Consider the following 26,587-nt stretch of genomic DNA (forward strand, 5'->3'; position numbering starts at 1 on the left):
GAAGTGACAATGAAGCAAACAAAATCTTTAAGCTCAAAAGAATTAAGATCACTTATATTACCAGCTCAAAAATACTATGCACTTTTTAAAAAGAAATAATTGTTTTAAGCATGTAAAGAGGTCTTTCTTTTCCGCTTTAGGCTCTGGAAATCTGTCTGGTTTTGGGGAAATGGTCATCATCTGGGGCCACGAGGACAACCCTGGTAAATGCAGAATTCAAGACCTCGAGATGAAAACCATGAGTTTAGCTGGCAAGGGGGAGTTTTCCCTGAGGGATATTGGTTCTACCAGCAACAGGTACATTTCTCTGTGACAGCCTACAAAGGGAAAAAATATTCTTAGCATTTTGGCTAACAAAATTTTAAAGTTTCTTAAAAAAAAAAAGAAAAAAAAAAGAAAAAAACGCAGGCTGTATTTTTATAGCTGAAGCATGTGATTTCGAAGCTGGCTTTCCCCTCATGGCTCATACTGGGAATTTTGAAGTGAGTTATCTAACCCACTAACCACCCACTCTGACCTCCCCACACACACAGTCTAAAAATACTTATGAAACCAAAGTGTGTGTTAGATAGCAACCCTGAAGCACGCATGCATTACTTTAGCATTCTGCTTTTAACGAGAAAACACTAACAACCAGGAATCCTGACTTTGTTCTATACAGAAAAGAAAAATTGCCGCTGACGACCACCGCCATCTCCAGCTGCAGGTAAAATGCAGCCAGTGTAATTCTGCTGAACAGAAAAGTCCATATGTTACACGGGTTAGAGAGGCACAAGCAAGGAAAGAAACCTCCCTCCCAATGTATTTCCTTCTAAAGGGCTGTTGTAGACGGCGTTATGGTGCTTTATTAAAGAGGCTGGATTAGGCACTGGATTAGATGAGTAAACGTAACCTGTCACTGCAACAAGTTTTGTTTTGTTTCCGCTATTCATAACATGAATCAGAGCCTTGTTGGGTCATTGCTTATTGCATTATGTTGGGGCACAAAAGGAGAAATATGCTTTTGAAACAGATTTTTTTTTCCCCTTTGGGAAGCTCTAAATATCTCCAGAGAGAGCTGCACTGTACCCAGGAGGACAGCACAAAATCACAGCTGTGGTTTCTTCCTCCTCCTTCAAGGAATTCAGGCTCATTGGTACCTTTATTTATTCATTTTTAGATGGAGTTGGAACTTGCTGTTACCCCAGCTACTGCTGAACACAGAGTACACAGGATGGGGCTGTAATCACAGCAGGAGGGGCAAGTCCTTTCACATCCCTGCGCTTCGAGTTTCCCCATCAATGAAATGGAAATCGTGGGTCAAACACACCGAGTATTTTTCATACAAATGGCTTTTAAAGCAAAAGCTGGCTTTTTAATCACATTACATTTTCTTTGGAAAGTTCGTGGGACCGACAATAATTATGTTAGACAAAATCAGAGGGAAAGTTGAGACAATTCCACCTCAAACTGACAACTGCAGAACACTCTGAAAGCAGCTGGAGGATGGAAAAGGCAACTTTAGAAAAAGTAGCAGAAATCATCCCGCAAGAAAAACAGCAAAATATAATTGTTTAGATGCTCAACGATCCATTACCATCTACCTCTGCCAGCACACTAGGTCAACAGGTAAACTGCTTCCAGAGAGTGTCCCTGTCTCGGCTGAGCATCCTGGAAGATCCCTCCCATCTAAGGTTATTTCGGGTTGGTGCAAACACGCACACAACCCCCTGGAGAACCACCTCTGGAAAGGACACCCGCAACACATGGACATCTCTGGGCAGAACAAAATCAAGTGCGGCCGCACGGGCTCCTGACTGCAAAAGCAGATGGGAGTTTGGGCAACTATTTTTTAGAGCAAACATGACAGCACTCTCGTCTCCTGAAATAACCCTTCTGATTGAGAAAGGCTTGGATCCCAGTTTTCCCAGGTCTGATTAAGTGCTCTGGCCAGTCAGCCGTGATGCAGTCACTGAGCGCTATCACCACTGGCTCATAATACCCAGGGATGCTGTTCTTCCACAGCAAGAAAAAAAATATACATCCAGCAAACTCTTCCAAGGCTGCTATTCCCAGGTTAACAGAAGCTTAACCCAGAGGGGTGGAATCTGGGGATGGGTCCTACATTCAAAACAGCCAAGCCCCCTTCTGTCCCTGCCTTAGCACAGGGTGAATTTGTCAGTGGACCTCACTGTATCTTGTGTGTGTTTTTTTTCTTATGGGAACACTATTAGGGCTTCCAAGATGCCTCCTAGTACTTCACTCCCAGATGCTGCAATGCTGCAGCTTGAAAAATCCATCCCCTTTTGGATGTGGCCATTTATCCTTCAAAGTTCCCAGCACACATATATAAAAGGAACAGACCAGGGACGAGGTCAGAAGGATCTGTTACAGCGTAATAACTGCAGTCATTACAGACATCCTCAATTTTGGCAGTATGTGCTGACTCAAGAGGAGCAGTTAGGAGAAAAATCACATCAAACGCAGTTTATTCTGCAGAACTCCAGTCTCCAGAAACAAAGGTAGGGCGATGAAATCTGTTTGAATACTAGCAGCTCCAGAAACCCCTCCTCGCCTGGAGATACGCCCCTTGATAAAGGCAGTGACCCAGGTCAGGAGCGTGGAGAAAGATGGATGTCGTTCGGCTGGAGTGTTGCAACGTCCTGCAGATAAAGCCTCCAGGGAGAGACTCCAGAAATAAACAGAATGGAAAGCTGCCAATTTTGGGGTAGATTTGGGTCCTTTTTCATAGTCAATGACTTCAAACTCCTTGATCTTTTAAAGAAGCATGAAGCAGAAATGTTTTTGTGTTTTCTTAAAATAAATAAATAATTTTTAAAAGTCACAAAGGAAGACAAGAAGAGTGGCTCCAACGGTTTAAAAAAAAAAAAAAAAAAAAAATCTATCTCCAAATGTAACTTTAGTTCCCTTTTAAATTAACAGCATTGCTATTACTTCTGCCAGTGAAAGGTTTTGGGTTAGCGGCATGGATACTGAGCCCCTCTGTGATAAGAAAGGCAGATTTTACAAAGCAGCCTCTTGCCCTTAGGAAAATACAATCCCAGACTCTAATGTCTTGCCCACAGGCCACCAAAAGAGCAGAACGATGGTACAGGTTTTTCTGCCAGCCCACATAGCAACTCGAGGTGATACCTTCCATATTTCGTTAATGCTGCGCTGAGCCAAGTGATCTTCTCTTCCAACGCTAGCCACAAAGCCATGACTGAAACCCTGACATATATGCAAAATAACTTTCTTTTCTCCACCACTTTCTTCCCCCAAAGGTGAGAAAGAATTTGGTCTAAAAATAAATTTAGCTCAGCACACTGATGGATAAAAGACTGATGAAGGCCAAAGCAGGGACACAGAGTCAAGAGACCATTTAATTAAGACTCTCTGGGTAAAAGGAGTATGTGGGAAAACATGAACATCTCCGATAAACAGCCCTGAACTGTTGCCTCCAGGCCCAAGCTGGCTCCCACAGATCCATCCTGATCGCAACCTGTGCTGAGAATGCAGCATGGACACCCTCGACTTGCCTGTCTGCAGAGCCAGCATCGTTACAGCTGATTTATTAACGCAATCTTCACAGCCACACTGTGTCCCAAACCAGTCCAGGTGTCTAATCCTGCAGCAGGGTTTATTTACAAAGAGATAAATGGTTTAAGGAGAGCAAGGGGTCTCCTTAACACAAACTCCTAGAGAAATGGGTGCGCTTGAAGAAATCTGTTATTAGTAGCCCACATCCTTTGACAGAGCATGTCTCTGTCCGTCTCCAAATCAATCAGCTCAGAAATGAATCTTTATTGAGTGTCAAGATGCTATTATAGGTATCAGATACATATCAATCCACGCTGCTTTAAGGAGATCTCTACTGACTGCCAAGAGAAAATCCATCACAGTAACAGGACCTTGTTAGTGCTGAAAGAGACACATGATTTATCTTTACGGGTACATCGTCGTGACATACCACTTTGCCGCACAGAGCCAGGCAAGTTATTAGATTGGGTTGTTAATAGCTAATTTAGCTGTATCATTGCCTTAGCACGGGGCTCCACACGCTCTGTGGCACTTACGTTACCAACACTTGTTCAGAGCACGTTTAGTGCCTCTGCCCGGTGCCGCACTATGCTATGCAGACAGCCTTTGCAACACTAAACGGACAAGGTAATTTCTAATAATTTTTAGCACACAGGAAGACGTGATGAAATTAACAATAAAATTAACTGCAAAATGGCCAAAAAAAATAATCATCAAAGTTAAGGAGAAAAATAGAAAGGATGAGAAAAGCGCCATTCAACCATTTGTATTATATGCAAACATCTAGGGAAGAACTGCTATGATAATTTTATTGTTTGGGTGAAATTGGCAGTACAGTGAAGAAAATACTGATTTATTTTATTGTTTATACAGGCAGTTTAGTCTTAGCCAGACCATTCATTTAAAACATTGTGTGCTTGCTGTCCTCAGTCACCATGGTCTGTACTGCCTGAATAAGCAACTATTATTGACAGTAACCTCAAACCCCGTCCACAGCAAGCCCCGTACAGCTCTGGCACAGAGGAGAGGAAGGTATGGAGGGGCACAGGGAGTAACACACTGTGGGCTGCCCTCTAACTACGCAAGTCTCCATGTAATGCCACCATATGAACATGAAGACAAAAGACTGTAGGAGAATATCCCCTCCAGTACCACCCAGTCTCCACCAGTAGTGATCCTGCTATTAGAGGTTTTCAGAAATTGTGGAAACTAATCAATTCGTATGAAACGCATCCAAACTGATGGGAACGTCTTGATCTGTCCTTGTCCTAAAGCCTCTTCTGTTCTTCACTATGCTGTTAAAGAACCGAGCCAGATAATTTTATTTCCAGCTGTGTGATTGATAGTATTTCCTGCTAATTACTCACGTAGCAATAACAACAAAATTGTAGTGCTTGGGAAAAATAGCAGGCAGTCTGAATGCATTCAGTGACTAACAGAAATTTAGCTATTCTCTTGGCATCAGAGAGGTGGAGAAAGTCACAATTCCTGGAAGACAAAGTACATACGATGACACATTATTTGCAGCAATCTCCTATCACTGGCGTATTTTCACAAATAGCCTTGATGCGTGTTAAAGGAAAAAAAAATAAATCAGGTTTGAACACTAACATCCAAAGGCATAAGACAGAAGAAGGATGGTGTTTTCCTAGTACTTCAGCCTCCTCTGCAGTACAGCAAAAGCCTCAAAAAGGCAGAGCTCAGCGTGCTTCAGAATGATCATTTTCCTGCCAGCTGCAAAATATCCTCACCAGTCTTTAAATATTTCACAACTGCAGTACTTGGAGCTACTGTAGTGATTGAAGCACTTTTTAAAGTGACATTTTTTGCCATTAGAGAATAGAAACCCTTATAACCGTTATCTTCCTGGAAAACCACAACTACTAGACAGATGAAACTTTTGCAATACTTAGAAGAAACACTTAGAAACAAACATACAAATGCAGGCAGCCCTGGAGACACTGAAAATGTGTCCTGCAACAAAACTGCCGCTTGATGGCAGTGCACAGCATCGATCTTTGCACAGAACGATTAATCACAGTTTATTTTATTTTCCACTTATGCACAATATGGCATTGCTTTACTGAACAAGGCGGAAGACAGGCATTGGCAGAGCCACTGCCCGCAGCACAACCTTCCGAAGCAGACAGGAGGCACTGCAGGTGGAGGCCAGGAGATTGGAGAGTTTATTTGAAAGCATCATGCCTTCATCAAATTGTTATCTTCATAACCATGACTCTCACGTCCGCTTTGCTGTCAAAACTGCCCCTCATCTAACAAAATCACCGTCAGCGCTTCCTTACAAAAAATAAAGCAGGGACATGTATCTTGATTGATAAGATGGGAAATACAGTCGTTTCTAAATGTAACATAAGAGTATTTATGAACCCTCTATATCTAAATACATTCCACAGAGGAAAAGTAGTTGAAGAGTATTTTCATCCTCTTAAACGCCAAGTCCTGATCTCTGTTGCTCATTCCTCTGGAGAGGAGGGGAGGCAACAGTGCCAGCCAACACTGGGGATGGGACACAATCTCTTAGCATCCTTCCAGATGTTAACCAGCTCATTGGCTACACAAGAAACAAAAACCCTAAATTCAGAGCCTAAGAGGTATCTGTCATTTCAGCCAGTTTTTATTAAAACCCGTCGTGTGACAATGTAAGGATTCCTTTTGCGTTTTCAGAAAACAGACTGAAGCAATCTAATAACTCCCCAAAAGAGGAGATCGTTGTCTCCTCTGCTTTCCCACCCCTACCTTGTACCAGCTCCGGCGTCTTTCTTCTGGAAGTCGTATTATTTAAAGTTCACATAAATGTCGCAAAGCAATGGTGACTTAAGGGCAGAATTTCAGACAAGTGCTCCTGACTTTGTTTAAGCGCATTGTTCACCAGCACATTCATACCCACAAAACAGGATCACAGAAGAAAAGATCAAATAGATAATTATGGGAGGAGGTCCTGCACCCAAATAACCAGCACCTTCAGTTTCAGATAATGGGGAAGAAGCATTGAGAAGGGGCCTCTCAGATGCAATTTAATCAATGTCTCATCCTGAAGGAAGGCGAGGCTGATGGTCAGGAGGCCTCTTCCAACTTCTCCAGCCAAAGCTGCCTTCAGTAAATCATAGAATCGCCTAGGTTGGAAGGGACCTTTCAGATCATCTAGTCCAACCATCAACCTAACTCTGACAAAAACCATCACTAAACTATATCTCTAAGCACTATGTCTACCCGTCTTTTAAATACCTCCAGGGATGGTGCCTCAACCACTTCCCTGGGCAAAATGCACAGAAGCGACCATTTCACAAGAAGTCCTATACTAACATCGCACAGGTCTCACAAGCTTGCCAACGCCTTGCTTAAGAGGAGCAAGCCAAGCAAACAGCCTCGTGATAACCAATCTGTGCAACCTAAAGTCTTCATTTAGGTACCCAGGAACTGGGAAGCAGCAGGTAGCTTGCCAGAGCATGGTGCAGAGCTCAGGTGGCAGCTGCCAGACACTCATTTCAACAGAAGGGATGACTTCTTGCATGAAGTAGACCAGAATTTGGGAAGCGGAAGATGAAAAGAATCTGGATCAAGGACCTAAGTAACACAAACTTAAAAGATGAGGTCAATCACAGTTTAGTGAGGAAACTATTTTGCCTGCAGAATGAAAGCAGAACCAGACAAGTTGCAATATGCTCCTCTCAAAAAATCAGTTTATTCAGGCGCCCCAAAGAACTTTCTTAAAACCAATCTCAAGAAGCAGGTTCTTCCACAAGCAACACAAGCAAATATTTTATTTGTAAAAGGTGCTCATAGGCCTTCCACTCATTCATAATTCAAAGACATTTTGAAGGTGGGGCAGAAAACTACTTTGTCATTAAGAAGAAATCAAGTACCCAACAAATAAGAGACAAGAGGTTTATCAGATCCTCTCACCACAGAGCTGAACTAAATATCAAGGCTGGCTCTCCTCATGCCTAAGGACCTCGGGAGAAAGTGAGACAGGGCTTCTGTACAGTGATTTTCGTGAGAAATCCCCACATCAAAAGAATGCGAAGTATGTTCTACTTTTTCTGCTGGACTGATCTCAGATATTCAGGCATCCCAGTGGCCTTTGTCACCACAGATGCCACTAAGCAAACAAATTCAACGTTAGTAGAAAAGTCACTAAACCACAGCTGCCAACCTCATGACAACATTTTACTGTAGGATTATAAAGGTATTTCATTTTGTCCTTTTGTCCCTTTGGTAGAGATTTCTCAAGATCATTAATTATTTAGCACACAATAGTGCACAAGTCACACCTGAAATGGTTTCAGCTCCGGTAAGAAACCGGCTGCCAGGCACGACACCTCGCTGCACTCACGGACATGGGGAACCATGGCTGGTGGGACAGACACTGCTGCCACAAGCCTCAAGCTCTCTGTAGTGTGAACTTTTTTCTTTAATGCTTTAATATGTATTCAAAAGAGGTTGTTTTTTTTTCTTAAAACATGAACATCAGAGGTTATCTCAATTGTTTTTCTCAGGAATACACAGTGTACTTCAGCAGGGCATCATTGTGTGTAAGATATGTAAGTGGGAGAAAAACATTATAAGCATTATTCTTTTCTTCCCGTTTTAGATTAAAGCAGGACACTCTGGGAAATCTACAGGAGTAGTTCATTCATTAACAGAAGAGAGGACCTACTGTACCCAACACCCAGGTTATACTAAGAGAGGGTCAATGCATTCTTTCTGAGGCTTTTGAAGTTCATACTTCATTAAGTCGCATGACATTTTGGCTTGGAAGTGGGAGCTCTCATCTCTATCAAAACTCTCCTTGAGAAACTCTGCAGGTTACACAGCTCATAAGTGGCAGTTTATACAAGAGACTCCATCCACAGCCCTGATTAAAGACCAAAGTCAATGGAAGCATTTTTATCAATTAAGTGTTTGCCCTCCCATGCAATCACCAGTTATGACACATTTGGGTTTGTCACTCCAAATAATGTGGGCACACCTTAGACAAACCACGCAGAGGAGGAGTGCTGTGATTTAAAACAAGTTTGTTCCTTTTAATCAAAAAGGAAAAAGGAAAAAAAATTTGCAGCGATACATCATCCTTCTCCAGCTGCTAATCTTTTCCATTTCACACCCACTGATCATTATCACCGTGAAAAAACATTCCTGTCTTAAAGGCAGATCTAAGGTTGTAGCCGTGGTAGTAATCAAGAGAAGATGACAATGCTTCCCAACTCATCCCCTGCATGCTACTCCAGTCCTGTTCCAACACATTCATACCCAATACTGCTTCTAAAAAAAACCAAACCACTGACTTCGGAGTGGCAGGAGATGCACGTGTCAGTAACGTTACAAAGATGCTATTGCTAGCAGATGCTGAAAGTCAGAAGCCGTGCAGGTCACTTTTGAAGTAAGGTTTTCAGCTACATACAGTGTCCTGAGGAGTCGCGCTTGATCATTCACTCGCGTGCACTCTGTATTTATTAAAATTTGGCTAGAAATAAGGACACAGGTCGTGATCCTTGATCCTTTTGCAATTAAATCTCCTGCTGGATACTCTGCTGGATTCTCAATTAATGATAACATTTATAAAAAGATCAACACTTCACCTTTATAAAGCTCTTTCCCATTTTCTTTCTTTTCCCTGGATGTTAGCAATAGTTGAGTTTAAGCTAAGTGACTAATTTTAATTATTTAATATATAAACAGAGTTCTTAATGATTGATGGGGCTTTGAGGCTGCTGCCCATGGCAGCTGGGTTGGAACTGGATGATCTTTAAGGTCCCTTCCAACCCGAACCATTCTATGATTCTATGAATCACGACAATAAAAAGGTCACTTAGTAAACCTCCGTTGTTTAGAGCAATGTCAATCCTTTTTTTCCTATCCACACACTTGTTGACGATGTGGATATTCCAATAGCTTACTAAGAAGTACCTTACAATTCTCAAGTTGAAATTTTGACTTTCGTTCATAGAGAAATACACCTTTTATAAAAGGGTGATGATCAGCGAGGTCACTGCAAGCATTTGACAAAAACAAACGAAACTGAAGCTCCTAACTTCCCACCTCCCATTAATCAAAGACTTCTGCAACCCTCCCATTCCATCTGAATGATTTGGAGCAATTCTACCCAGAATGATTCAGTTCTTCAGCTTTGAGACCCTGGGCTTCTCGAGCACAAATCCCCAAGCAGTTCAGAAATAAGATTTGAAACGCTTTTCTTTATCCACTATGCTGTGCTCAACAGAGTTCCCATATCAATGGGACAGCACTGAAATACAAGTAGGATGTAGGTAAAGACAGTTTTGGATTTAATCCAACATCTGTGCATCAGTAGAGAAGTTCCCAATTACAGTTTGAGGCAGGTAAACAAAGGACTGTCCAGACACGCGGACTTTTTTTGCACATCCTGCAGTAAAACGCACCTGAAGAAATGAATGTATATTAAGGGCCTTGTATTACAGAATATCCCCATTTCCACAGAATATCCATAGTCACACCAAAGACTACGTAAAGCATGATCCCTGTAATTACATGCTGGAAAGAAGACAACCCATGAGAGGAGTAGCAACAGAAATCAGATATACTCAATCCAGCCAAATGACAGTTGCTCTTTGTAACCTTAACCTGTGCGAGTGAAAAAGCTAGGAGATAAAGCTCGTTCTCTGCCAAAACTCTCCTCGTGCTACGCTGATTATGGCTCTGGAGACCACCTCTGGATTAAGTCAAGCTTGTATCACAAAGTTTAAGATCACTGCTGTAATGGGGAGAACTCAAACCTTCATCATCACAGTTATGTGAACCACAGAAGACTTTGTCAAGGACTTTCCCACTCTGCTACCCCACTTCAGAACATCACTGCTGGTAGCGGGACAGCAGCTCATGTTAGTACCCCATCGAGAGAGCTGAGGAAGGAGGATGGGGGTTTGAACATCTTTATTTCAAATTCACACCACAATATTAAGACACAGACTCTGCAAAGTAACACTGCCTTTTACGTGTTGACAGTGGTACAGATGGGATAGCTGCTTGACCTACAGCCTGTTTAAGCACCAGCATTAACGGTATCACACTGTGGTGAACCTTCCCTGTGCTATATTGAGGAACGCTTCGCTGATCTATCTCTTCTGGCACGAGCTCCTCTGCCCCATGATCATGCTGGTGTGAGCAGCTCCAAGCTCCTGGGCCGGTAAAAGCCCGTTAAGCAGCATTAATGGCAGGTAACGAACAGCTCTGGGCAAGAGATACAATGCTCCTGGAAGGACCAACTGAAAACACCAGCAACAGTCTGTTTGCAGAGGAAAGGCTGAGCTCATATCCCAGCCCAAACATGCAGTAATATAATACTTCGCTCCAGTTCCTGGCAACCTCATCGACCAGCAAACAATCAGACAATGCTTAAATGCGACAGACTTCTTTAATCACAAAAACACAATGCTCATTATTATTACTACACGATGTGTTTTCCACCTTATCTCTTAATCTTTACACTTACAAAGGCCACTAGTCTCATCCCAGCGGTCATAAGCTCTGCAGTGGCAAGACAGCTGATTTTCACAGAACAGGTAAATAAAAGTCCGAGCAGCCAAAAGAAGGTGCCAAGAAGGATGCAAGGACCAAGGGAAATCTCAGGTTCCCAAAACACTTTTCATAACCGTAAGGTATTAATCTGGACAACCTGGTAATGATCAGATAGGATGAAATGCGCTCTAGCTCTCTAATTGGCTTCCAGGAACTGAACTGGAGACATCATTTTTTACTTTCTCCTCCTAAAAGGAGCTCAGTAATGCTGCTTATGCTATGTTTATGTTCTGCTCACACCTAACAACTCGAGATGAGATGAGCTGTCAATTAACAACACACCGAAAACAAAACTGTTTCGAAAGAGAGAGGATTTGCGTATATACCTGGCCAGCAGAGGAGGAGGGAGAGAGAAGAGGGAGTCACTGATGTATTAATAATGTTTTCATCAACCTATTTGTATTGCAAAGAAACACTATACCGAGTGCCATATAATCATTATTTTACACTGCGCTACATTTGACCTCAGACCAGTCCTCTTCACTCTCATGTGAGAATGAGAACTTTTAAGTACACCAGTCCAGTATTACATATTAAATACAAACCCACACAGAACGGTGGGAAAATAAACTCAGTCAGAAGATAAGACTGGGAAAACAAAGCCTCCAGATTAGTTAAGTCATACACTGTTCAAAAGACATAAGGATAATTTTATCCTGCTTTCTACCATTCATGTATTTCTACCATAGCATTTACATCAAATATTTGCATATAAGTTTTGTTCTCTTTTATTGTGCCCTAAACTCTAAGTTTCCTCAAAGTCAAGGTGCATTCAGTATGCTTGTGATTTAACAAATTTCAAGCAATGTTTAGTTTCATAGTAACACAGAATATGGTGGTGTATGCCAGAAGAGCCATTCTCCCAAAGTCAGGTCACACTACGTAATGTTTTAATCTTGCTTCAAGCACAAGACTTCGTACGGTAAGTAGAGAATAAAGTCCGACGCAAACTTCCAGCTGGTAATTAAAAGTAGGCAAAATTTAAAAGCTTCCATGGCATTAAAGGTCAATACAATCCATTATTTACAGCACACAACACTTTCCAAGGTACAGGTCTATCACCAGCTCTAATCGTTTCTCCTTCCTTCTCCTTAAAAGCCACTTTTGCAAGCAATTTTCCCTCCAAATTTTCCATCCTTGCATCCAGCTCTACCCTAGTTAGCGAGGTCTGTGCGTAGGACGATCAGCCCAGGATGGCTTCACCAGCTAACCCAGCTCTGAGCATGGCAAGGCTGTATGGAAAGCAGTTACAAACCTGGCTGGCAGCTTTGGCACAAATTTAACACAAATGCGTACACCCCCACAAATCCAGGTCTAATTTGACAGTCCCCATGTTCTGCAACAAAGCTGCTATTCAAGAGCGAGAGGAAGCTTGTTGCTTATTAACGTAGCCATCGAGGTTACAAGCTTCCAGGAGGCTGACGTAAACCATCCCCTGCTGCAGCACTCGCAGCACAGCCGAGCCCTTCACTGCTTCCAGTTCCTCCCTGCCACGTTTAAAACTCTGACCAGAAAAACATTACCACAGTGGGCAAGCACTGCACACCGGGATGCCCTATTTTCCACACAAGCAATTTCTTCTTATGGCCTCTCCACACATGAAGTCGTGAGAGCACAGCCACGCGTTTGAGCACGCTTTGGGGAGGGGAAAAAAAAATAAAATATAAAAGCAGGGGGATGCCTGTACGGTGACAGCATTGCAACGTATCTCAAAACTTCTTTAAAATTGTCTGCTGGAAAGATAGAAGGGCTCTGTGACTTACCTGAGTATTACCACCAAGCATTTGCAATTCAACAAATACCAATAAGGTCTTTGGGGAGCAAAGAAAAAAGGAGCAGCATCTCCAAAGAGGGTGGAGGGGAAGCATTTTGTGTGAATAGCAAGAGAGGAAAAAAACGGTTTAAATTTTGTACTCACATATAATGGAGCTTGCTGTGGATTAAGTTTCATGACCTCAGAACACTGAAACAAAAAAGAAAAGACAAAATTGAGACATTTTTGGTAAAATTATAAATACTTCTTCATATGCTGCAGAACGTTAGATTTCCAAAGCTCTATTATCACTTCTACTTTATTTTTCCAATATTCACTTTTACACACCAATTTTCTATTTTCTCTTGCAGATCAAAAAAGGATCTCTCACTTTTTTTTTTATTTATGCTCACAATAAGCAAAGACAATTTTAAAATGATTTGTAGAGCAAAGCACTCATCTGAATCATCAGCAACATTGGCACTGAGAATATCCCAACCCTTAACTGCTATCTGTCCACGCATTCCCCCACTCCCACCTAAAAAATGTTTGTAAAGATTTGTAGTTCTGTCCGCTGTTGGAGAAGACCAATTACTCTGGCAAATACTACCTTGCCCAAGTCATTTTGGTGCCTTTTTTTTCCCCTCCCACTGGATTGTTTGTTCAACAAACTTTTCAAAACTACTTAGAAATCAAGCCATCAAAAATTCTTCTTGCAAAACTGAAGAAAAACTTCAGAACAGATGATGCTCACGATTCTGCATCAGTATTTTTCATAGTCAAAAAACTACCATTACTCGTCCTACCAAGGTGATTTTAGTCAAGAAAATTTCCTCTTTCAGGTCTGCCCCTGGAATTTCTATATAACCTGCTGAAAGTTATTTGCATTGAGCTTTGAATCAGTTGAACCTGAATTTCACTCGGATTAGTTTCTCTATTGCAGTAGAAAATATTCACCCTAAACGAATGCTGTAAGTTTTCATTTATGTGTGTATTAAGCAGTCCAGGATCCTAAGATGAAGGAATGCAAAACAATTAAAAATGGAATTTCTGCTGTTGCTCATGTCTGCAGTACTGGTAATGCTTTGCAAATACTTCAAACCCTTTTTAAAAAGGAATGAAATACCACTCTGCTTTTCACACAGAAAACACAGGATCTTGTTCATACTTCATTCCCTTCCAAATCCCACAGTTTGCCTTTAGTGAGACAGAAATTAAACCACAGCTTAAGTTTGCTTAGCTGATTCCAGCTATCCTTGCTTCCTCACACGCTCTCCTTATTTTATAGAGAAGCGTTTTTGTACTGGTTGCTCTAACATGTCTGAGCTACCTGCCAAGCTTGCTCACCAAAACACAGGCCCTCTGCAAGAGGTCCTCCAAGGCAGCCAGGAGACAGACGAATATTTTGCAACAGTTTTAAATCTAGTCAAACCCATACCTATTTTCAGCCTCAAGATTCCCCTTCCAACAGCAAGAATGCCTCAAAATGGTTATGCTCGACAGTTTTCCCTGTATTTTCAGCTCTTACAGAGACTGACTTACTCATGAAAACAGGGGATTAGTAGCACCAGCTATCATTTGGGCAGGCGAGCTCCAAAACCAGCTCTGCAAGCAACCCTCACTTCTGCCCTACAACACGCTCCTGCCATTCCAGTCCTACTGAGGGCTCAAAAAGAAAAGAAAAAAGAAACAAAGCCAAAAAACTGCACAAACCCTGCCAGTCTCCCTCATGACCTACCTGAGTGTCTTTCCCCTACCCTGAACCAGGGCATCTTGAACAGGGGTACCAAAACGTTATCCAGCCAACAGTCTTTATCTTATCTTATGGAAATTAAACCATGGCTGGAAAAACTCCCTTTTAAGCCCACTTCACATTTGTATTTTACAAAGTGTCATTGCAATGGACCAATTCCCTCAGGAAGCAAAATTCAGGCCTCTGTTCTTAACGCAGCGATTTAGTAGTATTTGGATAAGATTTTTTTTAAAAAAATATTACAATACAGAATCAAACCAGTTGTGTCTCAGGTGATAATGCTTACAGGGAGTTAACATAAAGCATCATTTTCTCTCCACATCTTTTCAAGTCTTGACAAGTAATCAAACAACCTTTCTTTTTGCTGATAAAAGCGTGATATACCTTTAAAGACAAAGAATCTATACTTTTGCACTTACATCAACTATTAAGATTACTCCTTATCCCCAAAATTTAGCCATCATTCTACACTATAGAATAAGGTGCAAGTTAAAGGATATCACATGAAAAATTCAGGAAAACAGAACATGACAGGTTTGTATTTGCCTAAGACACCACAGGCAATACACATATTCTACTCAAATTTCTCTCCGCTCCCAAATAATTAGTTTTTTTTTTTAAATTTTTATTGCCTATTTCAGTTTCTCAGCAGTTTGCTCTGAGGAAAGGAATTCTAATGCAGTCAAATATATTCCTCCCTCCTTTAACAGCTTTACCTCTTCCCTATCACAGTTCACAGGTATGCTATTGTCACTCGTGCCATTACACACCGTAACTTCTGTGATCTGAACGCTCACTCAAAAAGCGGAATGAACAAGCGCACACTCAGGAGGTCACACCTGGATTTCAACCGCCACTGTTTGCTTTGCTTCGGCAAACCCATGGGGCAGCAGCCGGCTTCTCACACTCGGTAGGGTGTTCTCACCACTGCCTCATCCCCCCTCACCACTGCTCCACCCAGTCACCAAGCCAAGGCTTTCTAAAAAGTCCCATCCAAAGTCTCATGAAATAAGGAGGAAGGCCCTAAGTGCAAGCCTGGGGCATGCACCTAATCCCCCCGAAGCAGGAGCAGGATCTAGACTGTTGTATTTTCCTCTCCCTGATGTAGCCTTGAGAAGCTGAGCGGTGTTGACAGGAGAATCAGGTATCTAGGCTGTAACTTCTGCCTCCTTTCTTATAGACTGTTTCACTCACACTTTAGCCTACCCTTTTCAGCAAAGCTATGGAGGGACCTATATTACACCAAAACTAACGCGTCTTTATCGGACATTTGGGTTGCAATGCCATAGAACTGATCAGCTGTGAGCCCCCTCTCTGCTTTCACGCTTTTTGTACAAGATGCCATTCTAGCACCTGCCACCAACACCCATCACACCTTCATAAAAAGAATAAACCACTGTTCATGTGCTCCATCACAAGGTCTACTCTGCCGGGTTTATCCAAAGTGAGAAGCTGTTATGGTACACATTACACTTGATACACTCAAGACATTTTATCTGGAAGTCCGAATGTGCAAACACTGCTTAAGCTCCTTCGATAAAGTTTTTTATCAGTCCTTTTTTATGGAGCAGACAATATGAGTATGAGTAAGAATGTTCCTTTTAAGGCCACTGGTGGAAAACAGTAAAAAGAGCTTTCCGGGGCTGCGTAGCTCAAACAGGCTGCACTGAAGGTATCAAAGACCTGTACAAAATATCAGCTGCAGAAGAGCATGCCCTCAACAGAGTATTTAGGTTCCTGTAATTCAAGGAATCAAGTGAAATGGCCTCCTCTGATCTTTGCCATTCGACAGAAGTGCAGATCATTTTGTCCTGCTTCATCACCTTCCTGGCAGATGCCTGATAGCAGCTGAGTAGAGAGAGAAATGGGAAAGAGGAGAAAGACATGAACAGATCAGGAAAGGATGGGTTAGCATTAAAAAATCCCCCTGGGTAACCTCTTTCTGAGGCAGAGTTGGTTCTGTTTGAAATGAAAGTGCCACAAGTGGCAGAGTCCAAAAGTAGTAAATGCTTGATGTGCAAGGAAAGGAAAATATTGACACTTCCCACCAAGGAAAAAAGGGGAGGCCTATGAGTTCAAACTCATGACGTTTTTGTTGGGGTTTTTTGGCAAGAGAAGTGCACAGCAGCAGCAGTGAAATAAGGTGACATTGGTGAACACTTGGTCCTGTCGAACAAAAAAAACAGAGATCCTGGAAATACTTCCTCCAGGAAAATTCCCCCCTGCCCCCCTTACCTTACTAGTTGGCCCTTATATATCAGTAACATAAAATGATTACTCATTTCATAATACACATGTCAGTCCGATTTTTCAAAGGATGCAAACTCAGTTTGCAAAGAGACAAGCAGGTTTGGAAGATATTTTATCTTGTTAGGAAGTGCTTTGGCAAAAACATATGAGAAAAACTGAGTGACAGATAAGCCTGAATGACTACTCTGCGTCAGCAAAGGACTAAATTTAGGTTTCTAGACAAGTGAACTTCTCCAACCAGTGGGTAGGCAGGGAACAGCCTCTGAAAAAAAACTTTAAAAAAACCCCCAAGATTTAATACAGTAAGAAAAGGGACCATACTGTTCATAATCAAACCAAGATTCATAAAGACCCTAACATAGTCAATTAGTAAGATAGATCACTTTAAGTGTAAAAATAAGGGGGGGGAGAAAAAGAAAAGGTAAATTGTGTTTTCTCCTATATCAGAGGAGCACATCCTTCAAGTTGATGGCTGCTCTGAGCCCCAGAAAGCAATTTCTATCTTTTGGGGCAGGTAGCACTTACTCTATCAGATATTGTAGACTGCAGTGAGAGTATCTGGCCCTAGTGAGATATCAGTAGGGCTGCACCTGAACTGCCTTGGAAGCCAAACTAACAAGAATCAACAAATATCAATCCCACCTCCCTTGCCCAGCTCCCACCCACCACAAGATGTCATGCTATGGGCACCCTCGTGGCAGCCAGCAGATTCTGCTCCAGTAGCAGTTGCCTGTACTTCAAAACATTCATATTATTTCTTGCAAATAGCTGAATCTTTTGAATTTCAGCGTCTGGGAGTTTTATCACATGTTCTACAGCCATCCAGACACTTATCTTGCAATGTTTCTGGAATTTTATTAGGTTTTCCCCCTTAGGATAATAATGAAATCCCTTGCGTTTGCATATTTGAAATTAGGACATGAAATGTAAGTCCAGGTTCAAGCTCTTAAAAGTAACAGTGGTTTTGGACATTACAAAGATCTGCATAGGTCAGGAAAACTGAAAGCTACTGAAGCCTTCTCAAAATGGGAAGGATACCTTTCTGCTCTGTTAAGCATTAAAGAATTAATAGTGTGAATGGTATTAAAGTTTCTTCCAGAGAACTTGAGTGTTTTTTTGCCCAAAATTTCAAGGAAGAGGACAAACAACTGTGCTTGATTTCTCTGGGTATGGTAACATCTGACAAGGAAAGAAAGGGGGGCGGGGGGGGGGGAACATTTATTTGCATTACTGTAGTTCCCAAAACCTCAGCCAGGATTAGGGCTCCGTTGGTTACGTGCTGTAAAAATGTCAATGCAAACAAAGTTTCTGCCCTGAAGAGTGTACAAACAAGCACAGGCAGTGGGAAGGGATACAAACACCAAGTGCCTAAGCAATAAATCCTCTTCATCCCCTACTCCTGGCTACCATTTAATTTAACCTTAATTAGTTGGCTTATTTCTTCTAGGCATGCCAGGCAAAGTATATATCTTGAGGACAAATCTGAAAGCAAGGCCAATGGTCCTCCAGATCTACCCAGCCCGCACACAAGCAGTAATCCCGAAGGCCTGTGAATGCCACATAAAACGGCTTTTTGATTTTCTCCATCGTGCCCCGTTCAGGCTTGCTCTTGCTGGCTGTAGGCTGACATCAAACGCCAGCTTCACTGCCCAGCTTCTGGATGCTTCCCAGCATCCAGTCCTCGCTGCTTCGCTCCACGGACCATACGAGGAGTATGTAAGAAAGAAAACACGATGCTATTCCCAAGACCTTAGTCTCAGAGTCATCTGTTCAGGGATTTGACTTTTTTTTTTTTTAATCAGAAAGGAGAGCTACAGGATTGTCAGAAACAAGTATGACCACTCTCAGCTCCAACAACTGGTCAGAGCTGTAACAAGCAGGAGAACAAGGAACATTAATCCATGTGGTATGTCTGGGAAAGCCTACCTACCCCCTTCCCTCTCTCCTATGCACTAAATACACTTCCATTTTAATTGTTTCAGTTTTTTCAAGCTTTTCAAGTTCAGTTTTAAGGCTTTTTTAGGAAAACTTCAGTTTTAAATATACTTCAAGTTTAAGCTCTGCCGAATCTTACTTGAATCTCAGTGACAATCTGAGAAGTGACAATCATCTTTTTCATTTCAGTATTTGATTTTAGAAACAGTGACCTCTATTTGCAAAGTTTTAACCATGCACTCCCAGCTGTACAAAAAACAATCTTAGCCATAAAGAGCTCGTGGTTGTGGATAGGAAAGAACAGCCAAAAAACACACGAAGAATCTGATGAAGTTACGGATCGCATGGAAAGCATTCGAATAGATAAGCAGAAAAGCAGAGAAAGCAGGATGGCTTTCCAGCTGCAAGGAGGACCGCATCACAGCATCGCCGGGCTGAAAGTCAAAGGAGGATTTTTTTTCTTTTCTTTTCTCTTTTTAAATGTAACAGAATTTACTTCGTACAAAACCATTCTGTAACACTGGTTTGTAAGGACTTCAGTCCTTGAAAGGGATAAACTTTCTGACATCAAGGCTCTGCAGTAACACTTCACCAGGTATTCCAAACTCCATATCCCAGAGAAATTAGAGAAGCACTATTTATGCTAGTTATTTTTAAGAGTAAGCTGTAAACAGACTTTCTTTTGTACTGTAACATTGCCACCAATAAATATACCCACAGTGGGAGAACCTGCATTATAGCCAATCCTCAGATCTTCACCCTTTAGACAAACAACCCATAAGCTGTAAAAGAGTTTAAAGAAATCCAAGGATTTCCAGGGAGCACACATCCACCCCCTTCGGCTGGGCTGCATTGCTTCCTTCTATACAGCTGCACTACAAAAATAAAATGAAGCTTCCAAAAACACATCACTTCTCATTCAACAAAGCACAGTGTCCTCAAGGGCACTCCCCCACGCTCTGGTTTTACAAAATGTTAATTTATGAAGTGCTTAGAAGCATCAGGAGGATTAAGTTTCGGGACCTAAAGCGCTCCTGCTCTAAACTATACAAGATAAATAAAGATGGGGAAACAGCAAGTGGGGGGACCGGAGAGCAGACCAACCGGCCATATACAGAAGGATTCCTGCTGGAGCCACAAATTTCATGCAAAGAGAACTAAAATAGCAACGTCTTTCACAAGTTTATTGTTCTCCCCTAGTGTCAAGGGAATTACTGAGCTGGAATACTCCCCGTTTCTTATGAGTGGTATATGACATTACTGCATTGTATTACCCACCACCAGTCTCACTTTTTCAGTGTAATACAATTATTTGAAAAAAGGTCCTTCTTGGTTTGGTGTTTTGGTTTGGGGTTTTTTTTTTTCCTTTTTGTCTGTAGAAAAAAGGTCTGAAAATGGAAAGAAACAATGACTTGAGAGGTTTTTTTAATTACTTATACTTTCTTGTTTGGCATTTTTCCTGGGTGTCTTCCTACAAAGCTCAGATCTGCAATAACTTACTCTCATCCTGTGATGCTGGGTGAGAAACGGGTTTCTTCATACACTTTGTCCCACAAGCTTCACGCATGCTGAATGAACTCCAGAAGTCACCATTCATAAAATGAACGGGCTTTCTAATTGGTGTTTTAATGCCCCCTCCTTAAAATTCGTGTGAAAAGAAATACAAAAAATCCAGGTCAAAAGCTATAAACAGCTTCGTCAGGAGAAACAAACCCATAACCCAGTTCTTCAACGATGTGCATGGAGAAATTTGTATAAATAGAGTAACTGCAATTGCAGTGACTAAAATAAATCTTAAGAAAGAAGATGATCACACGTCCTTCCAGGTATCGTATGACTAGATGCAGAACAACATTCCCTGTAGCTACACGAATGCTTAATTTTACATTCTGGTCAGAACTAGGAGGCTGGAGGAATTAGGAGAAATAACCCATCCCAGGGTTATTTTGCAGACACACAGGAAAGCGATACCACCAGCAAGAGCCATCAACCATGGAAAGGAGAGGAGGTGAGGAAATGAGAAACCACGCTTCAAACGTGTGGCAGCAAGCAAGTTACCAGCACATCGCAGCATTGTGTTTACTATCACAGCTGAGCTTAGAACTAAAAAAAACCCAGATATTTGTGTACAGTCATCTGAATTTATGTTACTTGCTAAAGGTTATGTTTTGTCACTAAATTCATTGCTCAAAAAGAAAAAAAAATAATCTCTTAGGCAGCATTTCCACAGGTGATACTGCTTCCCAGCTGTGTCCTGTCTGCAAACAAAACCATATGCTGCCATTCAATTACAAACACACAGGAGTTTCTTTTGGCTGCGAGCAATGGAAAGGAGGTTTAAAGGTTTTGTGTTGGCCTGGCTCTACCATTGCTCGCCTCCAAAGGTGCACCAGACACATGCAGATTGCTTTCACAGCAAGGAAAAAAACCAAAACTTCATGACACCTTTCTCCCCCTAAAAAAAAAATCGAAAAAGAACATATTAAATTGCAAAATCAGCTTAAAATCACATCTTTTTTTTCTTTTAACTGTGTTGGAAAGCTCAATACCATGGCCTTCACATAGAAAAGCCCACCAAACAGAAGTCAAAGAGTTGCTACAGCTGAACAACTTGCAGGTTACACCGCAGCAGAGGGGCCAGGAGCCTAGCTGGAACACAAGCTAACAGAGCGTCACTGATTTAATTGACTGATGATTTAATAAAATGCTCTGGATATAGATTAACTCGCTTTGCTTAATGTAGCTCAGCTTCCTGGCAGCAGGAACTGGCCCAGTGCTGTTCCTGGGCTGGGAGCTGGGCTGCCCAGGGGCTGCACCCACCACGGCTCCGGGGTCATCCATGCCACTTCCCCAAGTTTATCCCATTATCTTTCCCAAAATAATGAAGCTTAACACAAAGCTAAGGTACAGGCTAGCATATAAAATAATAGAAAATAATAAAAATAATAAAAATAATGATAATAATAATTAATAGTAAATAATAATTTAAAAATAAGCTTAAGTCTTCTTCATGCTATAGTAAGTCCCTTACCCACCTCTACCAGCACTGCTTTACTCCAGAGATAAACACCTGGCCAAATACTCATAGCCTCAGGACTGAGTTTCTTTTTTTTTTTTGCAACATTTCAATCTCATAATTGTCAAAAAAAAAATAATCGTTTAATGGATTGCTTAATTCCTACCCAAAGCCTGGAAAGAGATGCAGCAGTGTAGGGTTAATAGAACCTACGCCTGGCAGAGGAAGGCAGCGATCTCTCTCAAATGTGCACATCTGGTTTCCCTGCTCCCATCTCTTCACCCATTAGTAGACAGAAAAAAAACAAACCCACAAAGCAAAACCCACAGCGCCTATCACTCCATATGCCCAACTTCAAATAAAGAAAGATACTGCAAAAGTTGGAAAAACAGAGAGTAAAAGGATTATTAGCTAGCTCTAATTATACAAACTGATCTCATCCTCTTGTCATAAGCCTCTTTCCTGTGTCCGGAATCTATTTGTGCAACATAAAGACCGGCCTTTTGTAAATGTCCAAGGGTCATCAACACAGGGTGATTAATTTCCCATTTTATAATACACACATACTGCCAACGAATTAACTTGTAATAAGATCTAACCCTGCCCTCACTTGTCAATTTTTTTCCTTTAAAACATTACTAATGGCAAACAATATTTAAGATACCAATTTGTAAAATCAAAACAATGTTTCAAAAGGAGCTATCATGCTGCTATAATAAAATAAAAATCACAGACCACATCTTCTGTTCAAGTAGCTACATCCTAATAAAGTTAAGAACTAACAGTCGACTTGGATTAAAGCGCAGCATGTACGCAAAAGCACACGTATGTTTATACTCAAATTAAGTCTTCCAACAGGTTCTGGAGCAGCTGTTTCACGTATGCATGAGACATTTATCTCAGGCTCAAACGTTAACTTCCAGAAATCCTTAGCAGACATTCTACATGCCTCTTTAAATGACTAAAATCCAGTTTATACCTTCCAATACACTTTGTAGTTTGCATACACGTTTTGGCAGTAAGTTGTGGGGAAGCTCTCAATGATAACCAGCTCATGTTTGTAAGAGCGATTATTGACTTTGGGAGCTTAACGAGGAACCTCTTGAAAAGCCCCAGTTTTCAAAGGACAAGTAAAACCACATTTTTCTGCAGAACGGGGGTCCACCCCACAGGGTATCAAGCTGGGCAGCCAAAGCAGAAGCATTGGGTAGTTAATAGTTGCTAGTTACCTTTGACAGCAGAGGTGTATTATATGGGATTGAAAGTGCCTCGGGACCCTCCGCACCAGGTGAAGAACGGTGGGGAGGGAAGAACAGAATTTGGAGAGTATTTCAGCCAAACATATAAAAGGATAAACACGATGGGCAGCTGTCATCAGCACCGAAATGCCTGCAGCCTGGCAGTGGGAGAGAGCAACGCCTCCAACTATTGACTCCAACAACTCTTGACTACAACATATGCTCTAAAACCAGCTTTCTCCACCTTACTATTCCCCTGACTCTCAGAGCTGCGTTATTTTAGGTACTACATTGAGCAAGGATGTTTCCAAAGAAGAAACAAAACCCCCAAACCCAGAGCGGCGAGATAAGGTCCTGCTTCTCTCTGTGCCCCGCAAGCCACAGCGCTTGCACTGCCTTCCCAAAAATGCAGGTGTGGAGGAGAAAATCATGAATGAGGCCCAAAGCATCATGCGCGTCTTCATGCTGACAAATATTATTAAATATTTCCTAGCATGTGCAAACCAGGTAGTTATACAATGCATATTTTATTAAATGCATGCACCAACCTTAACTGCTAAAACCACAGGTAGAGGTTGGAAAAACTGGCATCAAGACCAAGATCCAAGAGACGCCTCCACTCTCATTTTGGTCAGAGCACCTTCTGTACACGATATTTTAATGTGCTTTTCCTCTCTGAAGAACACATCAGACTCACTTTTCCCTTTAGGCTCCCTTTTGCAAATGCTCCCACTCTGCAGCTTTAGGCATCGCGGACTTACTCAGGGAAAGCCTGGTTGGAATTTTTTTTCAGAAGAAAACTTCATCAGAAACTTCAGATTTCCTACTGGAGAACCTGTGTTGACCCCACTTACTGTGGCACAGGACAACCACATCTGCCACTGAAAAATTAAGAATTGTTTCTTCTTAAGTGCTCTTTTTCTTTCAACTCACAAAACTACAGGAAAAATATTCTCCTCTAACAAGTACTTTACTTAGGTAATCACAGAATACGCTCCTTTTACTGGAGCATCCCGTCTAAGGCATGACAGTCTCAAAAAATGCACATCATGCACCCAGCGAGTGCAATGATGGAGTCACTTGGTACCACATCCCCAGGGTGGAAAAATCAGAGCTGCCAGCTGTGTTCCCAGGACACTGTTATTACATTACACATCCAGGGAATGCCACACAAAAAGTAAAACGCCAAGCAACAAGAAGTATTACATCTCTAAAACAGACGAGAGAGAAAACTTACTCAAATCTGATTCTTAAATTAATTAAAGCATCAAATAATAAAAATCCAAATAAGCATAGATTCTACCTACTTCCAGAACCCCACTTCTTGGGTTCAAGCTCACACCCAAAAAAAGCAAACTTAGCAAACAGACACCCCACTTCGCACCTGAAATCATTTCTTTCAACTGCCTTTACAAAGTGGCCTTTCAGACCAGTCCCTCAGGAATCGAACGGGTTAAGTGCCCACAGGTCCCAGCCTCCCCAGTAAATCATTTATTACCCCAGCTCGGGGACAAGCAGCTATGCAGAACCAAGAGCCCACGCTGTGCAGCTGTTCGCCAGCCAGGCAACTCTCTGCAATTACGTTAGAACGCAGGATTAAGCTTGGGGAGTGGAAATACGTCCCTTTATTACTGGGGTTTGGTGGGTTTTTTTTCCCCAAGTTATGCAGCTATTTTAAATGTTACAGAGCTCATTAACATGAAGTTCATTAAGCAGTTACCACTGCATGAATGAAATGAAAAGATTATAATTGTAAGCACAATTATGGAAATACTAGACCAGCAGGCAAAAAAAGGAATGGGTATGAGAATGCGGCTCCTAAACTCCAGTTTAGCTTTTTTTTTTTCTTCCAGATCAGAGGAGGCACACCCAGAAATCAGACGTGATGCAGAGGCTGGTTCCCAGGCGGGGGGTCAGGTGAGAAGCTCTCACTGCCTGTGTTAGGGCTCCCCGGAGATTTCTGCACTGCTGCCATGCAAGGAAGAAGTCATCCCCTTGGTCACCCCCAGGAAGGGTCTGGCACCTTCCTCAGCATCAAGCACTGCTGGCTGCAAGCTCACTGCACTCCAGGAATTAGCAGCAAGTTAAGAAACTACAGTCAAATCAAGCCACATATTGCTTCTCTTACACGGCAGCTGGTGTCATGCATTCCTCCTTTAAACATGGCCCGTACATTTGGCTAATGAGCATCAACGTTCATGATGAACCTGGAGACCAGCTCTCAGCCAGTCACATATTCATTCCCGATAAAGCAGGTTTCATTCAGAGTTTTGCCAAAGACTTCATTTTTTTTTTTCTCAAGCTCTGAAAATAGGTATAATTCCCCTGCCCAACCCACTGAAAAAAGGAAACCCAAATAATTACAATAAGTACTTGTCTCTCTACAGTAACAGCAGTTTATGATTAATCCACCCAGCTGTTGCCACAGCTCAGTAACGCCAAATGATTTGGACCCGGTATTGTCAAAGCACTGGTCTTCTCAGACAAGACCATGGAAAATGTGAGCCACTGCAGAAGGTAAACAGGTTAGAGACAGTGGGAGGAGAAAAGAGACAGCTTGTGGTGATTTTCCTCCCTCCCTCCCTCAACAGAGCTCAAGCATGGCAAGCGCCCATTTCCAAGCAATACTCTCGCAGTTTCTTTGCTTCAGGCTAACAGTTTTTGCAAATTCAAGTCTTTTTGGAGAGAATGGGTGTAACTCCATGAGTCAGAACAGCTACTGTCAGTAATGCAATAACCATATATTCGCTTTTAGGTCAGATCCATCCCCTAATCTGGTTCACCACACCGAGAAGCTGGTCTTAATAGAAAAACAAACCCAGAAGCCTCAATGCCACAACTGCTCCAGGACAGACAGATGGTTGTCGTGCTGACTGGGAGGCATGTCCAACCAGCAGCTGGTGGGACCTGAGCTCTGATCCTGACCAACTTCCACAGAAATCTTCAGGCTGTAACCACATGCCTGCCCCGAGGATGTGAAAGTCATATCTTAAAATAACAGTGAAAACCAGTCGATGCTCTAAGTATTAAGTCCTATTTTACACCAAAGCATATGGTTGATGTAAGGCCTGAGGCCACACACCCCTTTCCTTTTATTTTTTGCTTCCACTGCAAAGAAGTTGTATTTTATGGCAAAATAACTTGTTGAATTTGCCTATAACACGTGCTTTGATATCAGCATCCCTTCCTGCTGTCAAGCAGGTAAGCTGGGCAAACCCATTCCCCCAAACCCCTTGCCTCAACCCTTGCTTGTACCTGAAAGAGCTGCCAAAACATTTAACCTTACTTTAACTGCATGAAGCAGTACAGGTGGCTCCAAGATCCTTCAGGTCCTTCTCACACCGAGCAGGGAGGAGCGAGGCAGGTCACGACACTCAGCTCCTGGAAGAGAGGGAAGGAGTCATCATCAGGTGCAAGGGACAGCACAGCTGCTGAGGGTCCCAACATCTAAGCTGGCATTGCAAAACCTTCACTGAGGGAGACGGAAACCATCGTCTACCTTGCTAGCCATCTGGGCGGCGTGTGCTGGCTCCTGCATTGTGACCTAC

General features: G+C 42.1%; 1 protein-coding gene across 4 annotated transcripts in view; it reads right to left on the reverse strand.

The window, feature by feature from the left end:
- AKAP13 (A-kinase anchoring protein 13) overlaps nt 1-26,587 on the reverse strand; it is a 224,436-nt gene that overhangs the window by 146,024 nt on the left and 51,825 nt on the right. For all 4 annotated transcript variants that reach the window (XM_063345530.1, XM_063345532.1, XM_063345533.1 and 1 more), the window contains 2 exons: nt 26,326-26,420; nt 13,013-13,057 (listed from right to left, as the gene is read on the reverse strand). In XM_063345530.1, coding sequence (XP_063201600.1) covers nt 13,013-13,045 — 33 coding nt within the window. In that variant the 5' untranslated portion in view covers nt 13,046-13,057; nt 26,326-26,420. The remainder of the gene's footprint in view (nt 1-13,012; nt 13,058-26,325; nt 26,421-26,587) is intronic.

The sequence above is a fragment of the Chroicocephalus ridibundus genome, chromosome 9 (assembly GCF_963924245.1).
Source record: "Chroicocephalus ridibundus chromosome 9, bChrRid1.1, whole genome shotgun sequence".
In the NCBI taxonomy this organism is placed as follows: domain Eukaryota; kingdom Metazoa; phylum Chordata; class Aves; order Charadriiformes; family Laridae; genus Chroicocephalus; species Chroicocephalus ridibundus.